This window comes from Pantherophis guttatus, chromosome 2 (genome assembly GCF_059756535.1).
Source record: "Pantherophis guttatus breed Tessera chromosome 2, ASM5975653v1, whole genome shotgun sequence".
Classification (NCBI taxonomy): Eukaryota; Metazoa; Chordata; class Lepidosauria; order Squamata; family Colubridae; genus Pantherophis; species Pantherophis guttatus.
The window spans coordinates 145120392-145136018 of record NC_142064.1 but is presented as its reverse complement, the minus strand read 5'-3'; the positions used below and the strand labels follow the sequence as shown (position 1 = coordinate 145136018).

At 37.7% G+C, this 15627-nt stretch overlaps 1 protein-coding gene across 3 annotated transcripts in view; it reads right to left on the bottom strand.

Annotated features, from left to right (window-relative positions):
• RHOT1 (ras homolog family member T1) overlaps window positions 1-8230 on the bottom strand; it is a 63273-nt gene extending 55043 nt beyond the window's left edge. For all 3 annotated transcript variants that reach the window (XM_034412520.3, XM_034412522.3, XM_034412518.3), the window contains exons 1-2: window positions 7725-8230; window positions 382-440 (exon numbers count right to left, since the gene is read on the bottom strand). In XM_034412520.3, the coding sequence (XP_034268411.2) occupies window positions 382-440; window positions 7725-7761 (96 nt within the window). In that variant the 5' untranslated portion in view covers window positions 7762-8230. The remainder of the gene's footprint in view (window positions 1-381; window positions 441-7724) is intronic.
• Window positions 8231-15627: the final 7397 nt, after the last annotated feature.

Here is a 15627-nt window from a genome sequence, read left to right as displayed (position 1 = left end):
AAAAAGAGCATAAAATACATACTTTTAGAAGCAAATACTTATATTAGACTCTAAGCTTATGCTTTTGGAGTTTTTGTATTTCTATTAAGGGCTTTAAAAGTATAGTGAAACATGAATAGATTAACCAGGGGACACATATTGACAAGTATGCAATTATTGTGATTTTATATAATTTACAATTATATACTATACAATTTATGTAAAGATATCCTTTACAGATGATGGCAATGATGTACTGTAATTTGCATCAAACATCATTAGCAAATGTAACTCACAGCAGAATGCTGTCCACTGTATGTGTAATCTGTTACGTCAAAGTCCAGTAAATTGAAATTTAATTTCACAAGGATTTTTTTAAAATCAAGTGTCATGAAAACTTACCTCTTCAGGAAATTCTTCACTGACAAGAGACATGATAAGTGATGTCTTCCCAACTCTGGCTGTGAAATTGAGAAGATGAACATTCCTGAAGGATTTCCATAGGTAATTCGTGGCCAGGGTGGGGGTGGTGGGGTGAGGGATGGTGTCAGAGTTAGTACCAGCAATAGTACTGCTAACCAGTAATACAGCAATAAAACTGTAGGCAAACCCTTCTAAAAAAAGAGAGCTATTGAAATGACAAATATAAAAGTAAGGCAAGTACAATCAATAGGTGAGTTCTACAAACTTTCTCACTTTTTAAAAAGAAAATCTTAATATAGGTCAGCTAATAGGACAAAAATATATTTGCATGAATATACAGCAGCGGTCCCCAACCTTTTTGGTACCAGGGACCGGTTCTGTGGAAAACAATTTTTCACTGACTGGAGGGGGAAGGAGAGATGGATTTGCACACTACCTAGATCCCACACATACGTTGACGAAGCTTCACTCACTTGTGCAGCTCAGTTCCTAACAGGACACAGACTGGTACTGGTCCATGGTCCAGAGGGTTGGGGACTCCTGATATACAACAACTCCTTTCCAAACAAGATTAAAACTACAACATCCTCATAATAAAGAATTCTGGGGTTCAATTTAATAAACAAGACTTCGTCAAATTACTGCACTGATCAACGCTTTTGAAGACTACTGGATTGCTACATACCAGGATAGCAATTGATTGTGACTTTCTTTCTACAATACGGTTAACTAGGTCAGTTGTGGATTGGTTAGAATATCTGGGAAATTGATCATAACCAGATCAACTGATCTACTCAACTAAATTCCAGGTGGTCAAACATAGCCGGAAATCATACCTAGTGTTGCACCGAGTCAAATTAATTACATCTAATCAGTTGTGATATAAATACACACAAATGAATAATATTAGCTTGCTGTAGTAGCCCAACAATGCTTGCTGCTGGCAGCTCCATCAGGAAAAAGCCATGAGCTTCAAGGCTCATGGAATTGATGGAAAAGGGGTCCGGGTCACATGTAATTCCAAAATGGAAACTTTTGGCCCACTTTTTGTGATTATTCTCTACTTTCATTTCTAATGAAATCTGATTAGTTTAGTAGCTGGATAGGTTACGTGTGCTGCGGAAACAGGGCTTAGAGTTATACCAATATTATTTTTGAATGAAAAGTAAATTGTATTTGCTATATAACTCAGACTGAGAATAAATTAAGAAGTGTCGGAAGAAACACCACAAATAATGGCCCAGAATTCTCACTACAAGTAGTCCCTGATTTACAACCATTCATTTAATGACTGTTTGAAGTTACAACGGCATTGAAAAAAGTGACTTATCATTTTTCACACTTATGACCATTGCAGCATCCCCATAGTCACATGATCAAAATTCAGATGCTTGGCAACTGACTCATTTTTATGGTGACTGCAGTGTCCCAGAGTCATGTGATCACCTTTTGCGAACTTCCAACAAGCAGAACCAATGGGGAAACTAGATTCACTTAACAATTACTAACTTAACAACTGCAATGATTCACTTAACAATTGTGTCAAGGAAAGTTGTAAAATGGGGCAAAACTCACTTAACAAATGTTTCACTTAGCAACAGAAATTTTGAGCTCAATTGCAGTTGTAAGTCAAGGACTATCTGTATTTAACTATAAAACAACTAGTGGATATCATGTGACATTGTCATTTAAACCAAAAACTGTCATTTCAATGGAACAGAATGACATACATATTCTATGTCAATTAAGTAAGAAAGAATAGGAGAAAGCTAGCTAACTTCTTTCTGACCCAAGAAAACTTTTGATGCTGCAGCTTTCGAAGATTTCTTTTAAAAAGCCTTTTAAAGTCTTTGTCTGACAGGAAGAACTGAATGAGCATAATGACTTCATGCAAAATGACTGTTGGCCAAACAGGATATTCAAATGACTGTGAGTTTCCTAAAGTTAGGTCTTGTTGAATCTTGCTATCAGAAATAAAAGTGCTATTAATACTCTTAAAACTGGTAGAGCACTGAATCTTCTTGCAGATGGGCATATAGTTCCCTAGGAGATATGGACATCTTTTTTCATGTTTGATTTGTATATAACTAGCATAAAAAATTAATAATGATAATATCTTGACTGAGCTTGGCAATGCAAGCTTACTTTTTATTATCCAAAATCACAAAGAAAAGGAGCATGTCTTTTTGCCTGTGAAGACTGGATTAGAATAATTTTCCTTTCTTTTTAAAAATTTCCTTTACTTTCTGTTCATATATCAGCCTGGATAAAATCAACCAATAAAAACCCAGTAAGTAGACATTTCTATTGTAATGTTCAGGTTATTAATGACTTTTTGTGGCATAAGACAAAAACATTATGGAAACTGCTTTGTGGAAAAGCAGAATTTTAGTTCCTATTTACTGCATATAAAGACACATCTTTATGTGGTGTATATGTAAGCCCATACGTGAAAACAATCCCAAATTTGAGGCAACTGCAGAAGGAGTAGTCAATCTTCCATTAACATTTGTTCCGCTATCACCAGACACATCATTCTTTTGCTTTAAATTTACCCAGTAATTTGTAATCAACAAACATAAATGGGCACAACCTTGCTATGTTTTAAAAATTATGGATTTGTAATGTTCTGTTGAGAATTTTCACCAAATGAAAATTGTACAATTGCTTTAGAAATGTAAATTTAGAGACACATTAATGTATACATCTGTAGACATGGGTGCAACTACCACCACATATCAATCCAAAGGACTTTGATATCATCAAACAGTATTTTTCTATGGTAGTAAGGCACTTGTTCAGATTCAAGCCAAGTACACAGAAAGGGTGTGATTTAGCGTTCCACACTTCACAGCTTTAATAAAAATTATTAAAAATTGTCCAAAGGCTCTGTTATGCAAAGGTTTACAGTGACATGTTTTAGCTTTCCAAAATGTTAAACTGGCTGTAATGTTGCTGAAATTGAAGCATGGTATTTGCAGAAAGTAGCTCATGTCCTAATTCTGTTTTCAAAAAACGTGAGTTGCCCACACAAGTAAACTTCAAATGCGTCATAGCACACAACTAAAAATATAGTTTAACAATTGGTATATTTCTAATATCTTTTCATGCCTGAATCTTAAAACATTGATAATTACAGGTAGTCCTCAGTCTATGACCACAATTGAGTCCCACATTTCTGTTGTTAAGTGAGATATTTGTTAAGTGAGTTTTATCCCATTTTACGACCTTTCCTGCCACACTTATTATTGTTCTTGCCACATTTGTTAAGTGACTCACTGCAGTTGATAAATTAGAAACATGGTTGTTAAGTAAATCTGGCTTCCCCATTGATTTTGCTTGTCAAAAGGTTGCAAAAGTTGATCACATGACCTTGGGACACAGCAACAGTCATAAATATGAGTCAGTTGCCAAGCGCCTGAGTTTTGATCACGTGACCATGGGGATGCTGCAACAGTCATAAGTGTGAAAAATGGTCATAAGTCACTTTTTTCAGTGTCGTTGTAACTTTGAACGGTCACTAAATGAACTGTTGTAAATCAAGGACTACCTGTATATTAGCAGACTACGCTCTGTATCTCTCAATGTGTGATCCTTCACTGTTATGTTTCAATTTTATACTGAACTTATGGAATATGGCAAGGAATGCACTCAGGAACATTTAAATTAGTGGTGTGCAAAGTATTTCAAATAAAAAAGATCCTCTACATTCCAATACAGTTCTCATCATTCTGGAAACATTCCAAAACAATTTCAGCTCAAAATATTTCCAGAATTGTCAGTCTCCTAAATAAAAAACTGATGTTGATATGAAAGGACTTGGGAAGAGAGGAATTATGCACTACATATTATGGGAATCATAAAAAAAAATTACATCAACATTTATACCTGTCAATTGCAGTGAGACAAACCAGTTTTTCTAGAATCAAACTATGCTATGGAAAGTTATGAAACTAATTTGGCTCTAACAGGACACAGTTCTATAACAATGTCAGAATGCAAGTTTTAAAAAAGTATTTTTTTCAGACTATATGGTAAAAATTAAATAATACAATCTAAAGATAAGTATGTATGACCCTATTCCTGTCAAATAATGCCTTAGATTTTTTTCCCCCTGGCAAACATCATTTCCCTAAATAAGAATTCTATTTTCTAAATTTAGGCTCCCAATTTCAACAGTCACTAGATAAATCACAGCACAGCTAAAGGACAGCTTGAAAATTTTGGTCTCAGACCAATCTTCTGAGCAGCAACAGTCTTGTCACATGTATGAACCACATGTACTAACATGAAGCATTTCTGACAGTACTGTTCCCAGCAGCTAAAACTCCCTCTGAGAGAGCCAATTTGGTGTTGTGGTTAAGTCACTGGGACAGAACCCAGGAGAACATGAATTCTAATCCCGATTTAGATACAAAATCAGCTGGGTGGTCTTGGGCCAGTCATTCTATTTCAGCCCTAGGAAGAAAGCAATAGCAAACTATTTCTGCAATCTTGCCAAGAAAACTGCAGGAATCTGTCCAGACAATCACCAGGAGTCAACACTGACTCCAAGGCAAGCACATACAAACACAAACACACCCACAGAGTCCTTGAGAATTCCACTTGCAGCCTACATTCAGATGGTTTTAAATTTAGGTTCTTCATGCTTAGTCAGATAGCAATGTCTGATCTATTGTCTAATCAACAGAATTGTAGGAGAAGATATGCATTTGGATTTGATTTGAGGACAACACACTTTGTCTCAAATTGTACTTTATTGTCAGCAGGCTGCCCATGACCAGCTTTTCTGATTTTAAAAGTTGTTTGCAATCTGCATAAAATGAATAGTCAAGTAGTTCAAAATGCCACCCTATCTATGGCTTTTACAATGAAAATCCCAATCCTTGCTTTTAGGAAACATTTTTCAAGATCCCACAACCAACCAACAAGACAGGAGACAGGATAATAATCTCTTAAACAAATCATTCTTTATTTAAATCTTCCAAGAAGATAAAACACACTCTCTGTGGCTGAATTCTCAGAGATTATTTTTAACACCGTTGACCTGGAAATTCAAACTACACACAAATGAACTAATAGCTAAATATGTGTAAATTCTCAGTGCAAGACTATGTCACCCTGCATACCCAAATAAATGACCTAATGCCCTCTGGAGGTTTTGGACTTTATCTCCCATTAGTCTCCCTATAGTGGCTAGTAGCAAAAAATATAATTGTACAAGATCAAAATCTCTGGATTGCATCAGGTTGCTATCCTGAGAAAAAAACATTGGTTTGGAGAACAGGAACTCCTTCTGATTTATAAATATTTCACAGTATCTGGCAGGTACATATGCAACAGTCTTCTAAGTAATTTAAAAGAAAAAATGATGGGGTCAAACGAGAAAATAAGCACAACAGAATTATTCTCAATTCCCACCCAAAATCTCATCTATGCCACTAACAGAGCTTTAAGGAAAAGTCCAAATTCTCAATTCTTGAACTATTCTAAATATAGCAAATCAATCAAAACTATTTTAATTAATTAATCCCTCAATCAAATTTCAACAATAATTCATAATTGCCCTGATTCACAAGACATCAGTCATTAACATTCAGAGCAATCTTGGTAACTTTACACAGTATTACGGTAGCAGCCAGTCATCTATTTTCTGACACTATTCACACATCATTCTTCGTTAACATACAACCCAAAAAAGCACATTTAATGACACACTCATCAGAAAATAAATCTTCCCCAAGTTGTTACGCAAATTAGGTTGCTGCTCATTCTGTAATGAATATGCATTCACAAAGACTTCAGCCTATAAGTAGCATGCCACATATTTAAATTACAGACCTAATAGTCTGTATTCCATATACAGTACAGAACACTTAATAAGCCAAGCATAATGTGCATGCCAGAGGACAGATTATCAAAGAGATGGAGTAGTTAAATAAGTAGCTAGATCTGAATTAACTGTAGCCATGTGAATGCCAGATATTTTGCACTATAACATCGATAAGCCCCAAACAGAATGACCAGTAGTCAGGGATTGAACAATTTATAAGTCAAAAAATCTGGAATCGAATATATTTCTGAGGTGCCCTGTCAGTTTACTTACGTAGGAGCATACTTTCAGGAAATATATTTTCTCAGTTGAAAATAGAACTCTGTGTATAATCATTTTGCTGTAAAATACATTATTAGGACATCTGCTGAGGGAGCATACAGTAGTTTGGACATACCTGTCCAAAACCCTGTTTTGAAATCCATATTTAGAACCAAGATGAGTCAAAAAGCCTTAGGCCCAGATCTCCAGTAAGGTTATGTTTAAATAATCAATGAAAAACTAGCAAGAGCAAGAGCAGCTGGGTTTTTTTTTTGGGGGGTGGTGGTGGTGAGGAAACTTTATGAGTCTTATTTTGAGGAAGGACAGCTGGTGCCCTTGTGACAGCAACTTGCTACTGTATAAAAAAAACCAACAGCTTTGATCCAAAATATAAAAGCAGAAGATGAGCTGGCCCTGACAAAAGATGGAAAGGAAAGAAAAGCACCTTTTCCAGGTGAAAAGATTAAATTAACTTGCACATATCTGTCCTCCAAGGAATGGGCAAGCCCAAAAATTAAAATAAACCAGTTTCTGAGTGCCCACCAAAATAGAGTTTGGATGAGATTACCTAGCCTATGCCCTCCTCGGCAGGTGTCCTAATAAGTGTATTTTAGAGCAAACTTATACCCAAAGAGTTCCGTTTCCCACTGAGATAAAAATACATTTACAGAATATACCTTTATCCCTTCAGTTTTGCTCTGAAATTTCAAATCTCAAATTTCTGCATCTCCTAAAACTAGTTCCCCCCTCTTCTTCAGCCTGTTTCTCTCCCCCCCACCCCAAGGTCCTATAAAATCCCATTACTGCATCCCTTAATCCTCTGTTTTCTTCTTGCTTTCTAATACCCGGCTGTCCTTTCCCTCTCCTACTTTCGCCTAAATCCCCGCACCTGGTTCTCCGCCCCGACACTTTTCTCCTTCTCCCCAGCCACCTTTCGGCCAAGTCCACCCGAAACCCCCGCACACACCTCCGTCCGTCCCAGTAAAAAAGGAAGGCAAGACACACGCGTGATCTTGCCTTTCGCAAACATCGACTCTTCCTGTCCTCCGCCCCTTGAAGCTCAAAGCCAGCCAAACACGCTCTTGCCCTCACCTGGCTCATTCAGCGGGGCGAGCCGGCTTCCCGTCTCCCCGGCCCAGTCCCCTTCCCCCCCGTCCCCTCTACAAGGCTGACCTTCCCAGCCGCTCCTTCCCTTTCCCTTTCCCTTCCCTTCCCTTCCCTCACTCACGTTCTCCCACCAGCAGGATCCTCACGTCCTTCTTCATCGTGCTCTGCCTCCGCCTTCTGGGTCCGGCGATCCGGCGATCCGGCTCACATCAGGGCTTCGGCCCCAAGGCGGTGTGTGTGGGGAGGGGGAGGGAGGGAGAGGGAGGAGGGAAGAGCCACGGCCTACTACGCTCGACCCGCTCGTGCCGTCCCGCCTCCAACAGCCGGCGCGCGCTTGCTTGCTCCCTCGCGCGGCCGCCCCCCCCCCCCCCGCAAGCGCCCGTTCGCAACCTTTCCCTCCGCCGACCATAGACGGGAGGCTAGAAAGGACGGGCAGCTTTGAACTTCCGGAGCTAAGTTCGCAGCCCTTCAACGGCACGGAAAGCGCGCTCTCTCTTTCTTCCTTTCTCTCTCTCCCTCCCTCCCTCCCTCTCTCTCTTCCAGGTTGCCCTATGAGCGCTCGGCAGGAGCCCATCGGCGTTTCCTGATCGTACGAATGGGGAGCAAACCGGAAGTGTAACCCATGCGCATGCTAGAGTTTAATTCTTTTTTTAAAAAAAAAAACATGCGTTCAGGAGCACAGAAGCGCCTTGGGGTTTTTTTTTCTCCTCCTTCTTCTTCTGTAAATTGTAATTTAATTTAATTTGGAAAATAATACGAAAGTAACATGCAAGTATTTAGGGCTACAATATACACCTGGTATATTCAACTGATTGGGAGAAATGGGTTGCTGGAGAGCTGGCGATAGATTTATACTTTGTATCTCTAGAGGTATTTGTTGCATGGTGTAAGAGATGTGTGTTGAACGTTCATTTTAATTTCATCTGGCTTTGAAATGTCTATGCTGTCCTACAGAATCCAATTTTCTAGTGTGATTATTTATTTATTTATTTATTTATTTATTTATTTATTTATTTATTATATTTCTATACCGCCTTTCTCCGGTAGGACTCAAGGCGGTGTACAGTCAAGAAAAATATAGACACACAAAGAAAATACTGCAATGTGCAGAAATGAATAAGATTGACACTTGCAATTAGAGGGAAAGAATCTGATTATTATAATATATGGGATTTATTTTATCAATTATTAGAGAATAAATATGAAAGTAATGGATAGTAAAGTTTAAATAAATTAAGAAGAGAAATGTTATGATAATAGATATGTTAAGTATTAAGTATTAATATTAAACTAAGAGTAGATATAAATAATGAATATGGTGGTAAGCTTTAACTGTTATGACACAAAAAAATTGTACCCAGATGACACACTGTTTAATGAATGATGGAATGTTTTGTATTAAAATAAAATAAAATATATATATATATAAAAAAGAATCAAATTTTCTAAGAGTTACAACTACTGCGATTATTGTACAACATAAACCCCGAGGAAGAGCATCTCTGGCTTTTGTTAACTTCACTAGTGTTAAAATCTTGTGTCCAAAAAGTTTTTATCTACCGCAGATGTAATTTATTGGCTTGATATCTTTGTTGTGATTATGGCATGGGTACATAAAAGTCAACCAGGTAACTGTCAATCATTGACTGAAAGTCCTAACCTCTTTGATGGAGGAAAATTAGCACAAAGCCACCGAAATAAGCAGACATAAATCCATTGGCGCATGAAACTCACTGGTGCAAAAAAAGAGAACAAGAACCTGGGTACTATTTATTTTAGCTTCCACGATAGGGAGTTTTCCTGTAAAATCCATTACAGCTTTCAAGTAAGGTTCTCTAAATCACTTCGATTTCTCAAAGTATCTAAATAGCCTTGTTCTTTCAATTATATATCTCAAAACAAGATGTTGAAAGATGGAAATATGTATTTGCCTAGTACATTATCCCAAAACTAATTTGGAAAAAATCTCAACTTATAACTGCAAAATTATGTGTTTAAGCAGATGATGCTCTTTCTTCTTTTGGTCTGCCTTTGATCATATCAATCATATTGCAATCCTGATGGCAGATCTGTAAGACTTGAATGAGTTCTTGTTAAAAGTCACGTCATTTAATGGAAGAATGTCCATTATAAATAACATCCCCTAAATTTACCAATCTGGACTTACCTATTTACAGTATTTTGAAATTTGGTTATATGGAGAGGATAAACTCAAATTTTTAGGAGCTCATGAGGAGATCGTGGAAATTATATGCCTGTAATCCTTAACTTCTGTTAAGATGTGAAGTGCTATTAAAGATAAAATGTCAGAGGCGTTGTTGAAGGATATTCAACATAGTTTCAGTAAGTGTAGGTGTTTTGAGAATGTTAATAAAAATGTGGATGGCAATAGACATCATCTACTTAGATTTTCAAAAGGCCTTTGATAAAGTCCCTCATCAAAGACTTCTCAGTAAGTTCAACAGTCATAGAATAAAATGACACATGATCTTGTGGAAAAACAATTTTTTTACTAAAAAATAAACAGTAGGTGTAAATAGACATTTCTCACAATGGATGTAACTACTGTGATTCCCTGGGGGTTCTATTCTCACTTTAAGTATTTATAAATTATCTGGCATTAGGTATGACTAGTGGAATAGCCAAGTGAATCTCAGAAATTTACTTTCAGTTTTCAGCAAAATTGGTGCATTTAACAACTGTGGCATTTGTTTAACAAAATACTGCAAAAAAGTTTGCAAAATTGGGTCAGTCAAATGATGACCCACTGTATGACCATTATGATTTACAACTATAATGGGCAGGCTCCAGTATGATCATAAATTGGGAACTTCCTGTAATTCAGTTTTGGGATTCAGTACCACAAGCTCTGGTGCTGGCTACCGATTTGGCTGATTTCAAAGCCAATTGGGCCAATTCATGTTTTGGGTCAATTCATGAAAATTGTGGAAATCAATTGCTATTAGCTTGGATAGTAGTCAAATGGCCACTAAAGGTCATCCGCTGAAGAAGCTACTTGGATAAACAGCAAAATGTTTCAAGCCAACAGGCGGTTGATGGGATCTTATCTATCTCCTGAAGGGATTTTCTTCTTGGCTTTTGTCCTGCTTATTAAGTGCCTGCTTAATTTTTAGGTATGGCAGCTTCATCCTAGTCTCAAACTATCAGGATGCCAAAACATGGCCAGTTCTCAGGATTAAGATCAACACAGATTAGCCAGCATACTGAACACCAAGTCGTGTTCAGTTTCAAGTTTAGCAAAAAAAAAAAAAAATAAATAAAAAATCAGCAATAACTTTTTATAGATAGATTATTGTCCATTTCAGATAAAATTTAAAGCAGGGAGCAATATATTGTCCATAGAGACATATCCTCTGGCCTGCTGGGAATCCCATCCAAGTTGACTTTAATTTATAAAAAGTTTTAGTTAAAAAAAAAAAAATCAAAGGAGACTGATGGATGCCCCAAAAAGGGGGGAATCAGCTTCTAGGACAGAAGAGCATTAAAACCAAGTTACTTAAGAAGCCCTTTCACTGATTATTAGGTGTCTTGCTCTCAAAATAGCTATCAAAGAATAGAAGAGCAGGTTTTTTTCATTTCTTCTGTTATAGAACTCCTTTGTTTTTTTTTAAATTTTGCTTATGCTTGTTAATAACTCTTTTAAGTAGGGAGCATCCCTGAGTGAGTTCATATTTTGTTGCAGGCATCAAAATGTTTTTTTAAAATTCTCTTAAACCATTAAATCATTTTAAGCCATTAAAACAATTAAGATTAAATGCAAAAATACCAGAGATCTTGCAAGATTGGGTTTTGGGATGTTAGCCTAAGCCTCAGCTGGGTTCTGTTTTCCCATCATTAATGACCAATAAGTCATGCTGAAGCAAGGAAGGCAACTTTCAACAGAATATTTCTGCAGAAATAGAGACCCTCATACTTGGGACAGGAGTCTAAATCAAGCCAAGCTCCAAGAAAAACCTAGCTCAGATCTTTATACAAAATGTTTCTCTGTTGTTTTACAATGTGTCATTATATGTTATTTCTTTCACAAGGTTAGTGTTTATATTTGGTTGATTACATTTGTTTTGTTTGGTATAAGATTACATTTGCTGTAGTGTAAAAGATAGTGAAATTTTCCCAATCCTATTATTGTCAAGAGTTTTCTGCTGCATGTCTGTAGTTTCTCAGTTTCGCAAGGAAGCTGACAAAGAGAAGGGGAACTTAAGACAGTCTGGTGGGTAATTTAATCAGTTCTAATGTTTCTACATAATTTTATCAATGCCTGGATGAATTGGTGTTGAAAACATTATTTGAGACATTTTCTTATGAATGGGATTTCTTTCTCATAAAAGTGATAACTTCTATCAAGGATTTAAAGGGGACTTTCTCTATTTGAAGGATTCCATTATTTTTATATTCTTCATCATTTTATGTTCTTAAGCTGCCATCAAGCTATTAAGGGCAACTTTTTAAAATCCCTGATATTTTATATTTTGAACTTAACTTCCATTTAGGGGCATAGTGGACCCCAACCAACCAATGACCACCTCATATCTTCAGTGCAGGCCTTTAAAAATGAATCATTTAAACTTGCTTTTCCCAAATAGGTAATTAATAGCTGTCACATTCATCACATATGACATCTGGTTGAATTTCCAAATCATACATACTGGTATTGCTAAGCCCGGTTTGTTGAATAAGCCCCCAAGGGTTGGTTTCACAAAACGCAGTAGAATATTAAACTATGATTTACAAACCACAGTAAATTCATGCAACTTAACTAAGCCAAAATAAAACAAACCACATTATCACACAGTGCAGTATAAAGAACCCACGTTTTATTGCTGGAAAGTGGTTATTAAACATATATTTGTAAAAACATATACAAATAAATTGTAACTAAATAATTTTACTGATCAAGCAAAAATATGTTTGTAAGCTGGCTACTTTGAAATATACTATGCAGAGAAAACAGGATGAAATTAAATAAAACAAGGGACATAATATTGTTTTATTTATTCACATCGGTGGGTTGCTACCGGTTCACCCTGTATTGGGTGAACCGGTAGTGGCGTCGGCGGGAGGCTCCGCCCACCTGCTCGGACGCTTCTGCGCATGTGCAGGAGACCACGTATGTCTACGAGCAAACCGGTAGTGACAGGTTTTGAAACCCGCCCCCGATTCACATCCATCTCTATTCCCTTAAAAGTTCTTACTGAATTTCTTGATCTATGAGTTACAGGACTGAACAAAGTACCCCATGTGAGGGTTCTTCCAGAAATTTGTTATTTTTACTTTTCTAATTTTTCCTTTTGTCATTGTTATCAAGTTGTGGGTCCGTTTATTCTAAAAGTACTTTATTAACTCTTCCTATACGCTGAAATAATTGACTTTGAAGCAGGGTGGATTTGATTTAAATCGAGTCGATTTAAATCATGATTTAAATCACTAGTAAAAAGACTTGATTTAAATCAACTCGATTTAAATCATAATTTTTAAAGAGCAACTGTCATCTCTGCTACTCCTTTGACCCACTGTTGACTCACCGATAGTCCCAGTGTTGCAGAATATACAGTCTTGTGCTACATAACTAACCTCCATTTCATGCTGAATAAATTAAATTATTTATGTATCTTAAATAGAAAACTATCTTACGATAGATTTTTACCCCAAAAGTTTTTTATTAAAATAAATTCAATAAAAATAAAAAAATCTGATTTAAATAAAAAAAATCCGATTTTTTTGATTTTTTTTAAAAAAAATCATTGATTTTTATCCACCCTGCTCTGAAGTATATTCATTTGCAAATATATAGTGCTACATCTGCTCAATATCCCCAACATTGTTTTTTATCATAATGCTTCTATTCTGATTTTCATCAGATGGCACACGTAGAACCCCTCTCAATCCTAAACAGTACCTTGGTTGAATGTAAATAATAGGAAAAATTAGTCTCTGAACTTCATGATTAGAGGAGATCCTTAGTCTCTCTAATATTTTATTACCTTCAAAACTATGTTTTATGGATTCTCAAGTAAGTTGTGATTAAAAACTAGAACTGATAGCTGGAGAACTTTAATTATTGAATTACCTGCTGACCCCTTACCTGAGGTTATTGTTCTTACAAAAGGACAGGAAACTCTAGTGAATACAGCACTGAAAGTAATTTGAGAAAATTGGTGACATTTCATAAATTACTGGAAGTGTAAGATTGTAAAGTATTAAAATCTAGACTATACTGCATACTACATAGTACAGATCTAGTAGTAATACCACATACATATTAGGTGTAAAATTTAAGTGACATCGAACTGCCTGATTTTTCCACCCATTTTCATAGATAACTGTTTACCAAGTAAGCCACATGATACTAGTACTACAAGGATAAAGTCATTTGAATGTACAATAGGAAGTCCTCCACTTATGATAACAATTGGGATCTGAATTTTCATCACTAAGCAATGCAGTCATAAAGGCAACAGCATCCCTGTAGTCCTGGTTGCTGTTGTCAACTGTACCCCACGATTGTTAGGTGAGGCAACTTCTTGCTGGCTTCCTACAACCAAAGTCAGTAGGGAATTCAACAGGAAGTTGCAAGTCCCAGGCCAGCAGGAAAATAAGTGGGTTTTTTTCTGGATGAGGGAAGGAGGGAGCGTGTGAGGGGTGCTGTGCAGGTTGGAGAGGGTGTGTGGGGGTATGCCAGCTTGGAAAAGGTGTGTGGGGACATGGGGTACTGAATAAGAGCATGCAGGGGTACAGTGAGAGTCAGCTGAGCAGGGATGTATGAGGCACTATGGGGAACGTTCATGGAGGTGTGATACTGGTTGGGAAGAATGTGAGGGTGCTTATCAGGTAGGATGTGTGGGCTTGCAATATGCCTCAAGGATGTACAGAGTGTTTCAAAAGTGCAGGATAGGCGAGAGAGGATGTATGGGGTGCAATATAGGATGGGTAGGTACACAAGAGGCAGGTAGATTGGGGAGTGGTGCATGGTGGTGAGGGTCAGAAAGGATATAGAATGCAATGTCAGTCAGGAAGGGTGTGCAGGTTGTGTAGGTTGGGGAAGGTGCATAGCAGGGGTGAAATCCAGCAGGTTTTGACAGGTTCTGGAGAACCGGTAGCGGAAATTTTGAGTAGTTCGGAGAACTGGTAGCGGAAATTTTGAGTAGTTCGGAGAACTGGCAAAGACCACTTCTGGCTGGCCCCAGAGTGGGCTGGGGATTTTGCAGTATCCTTCCCCAGGAGTGGGGTGACAATGGAGATTTTGCAGTATCCTTCCCCTGCCACGCCCACCAAGCCACACCATGCCCACCAAGCCACGCCCACAGAACTGGTAGTAAAAAAATTTGAATTTCACCATTGATGCATAGTAGTGCGACATGGGTTGGGAAGGATGCACGGGTGTGTAAGACAGCTTGGGATGGATGTGCAAGAAGTGCCATATGGGTCAAAGAGAGTGCATGGAGGTGGAGCGTAGGTCAGGAAGGGTTCATGGAGATGTGCAAGTGGCCCAAATGGCACAAGCACAGCCAGGGTGGAGAAGAAGCATGGATGGGGAGACTTGCCCCAATGACTTCTAACATTCCCTGCTGGTTTCCCCATTGACTTTGTGGGGAAGCTGGCAGGGAACGTTGCATATAGCAAACACATGATCACTGGATGTTTGGCAAGTGGTCATTAGCTCAAATGGATTGCCAAATGCCCAGATCATGATCACATGACCATAGGGGTGCTGCTATGGCCATAACTTTAGGCACTAGTCATAAATCCTCTGCTCAGCACTGCCATAACTTCGAATGGATGCTGAACAAACTATTGTATGTCAAGGGCAATCTGTAACTGGCTATGCAGGGATTATGATAGATGACAATATTTATGCATGGCAAACCTTCTTTTGAAACTGTGCATCTTCTAACCTCCATCCAATGACAGTGCAAGCTTCCAACATGCTCACCCTGTGTAAGACTTATTTCCATTCAGAAAGCAGGAAAAGATGACGCACTTCATAATTCAAACAGCAGAACATC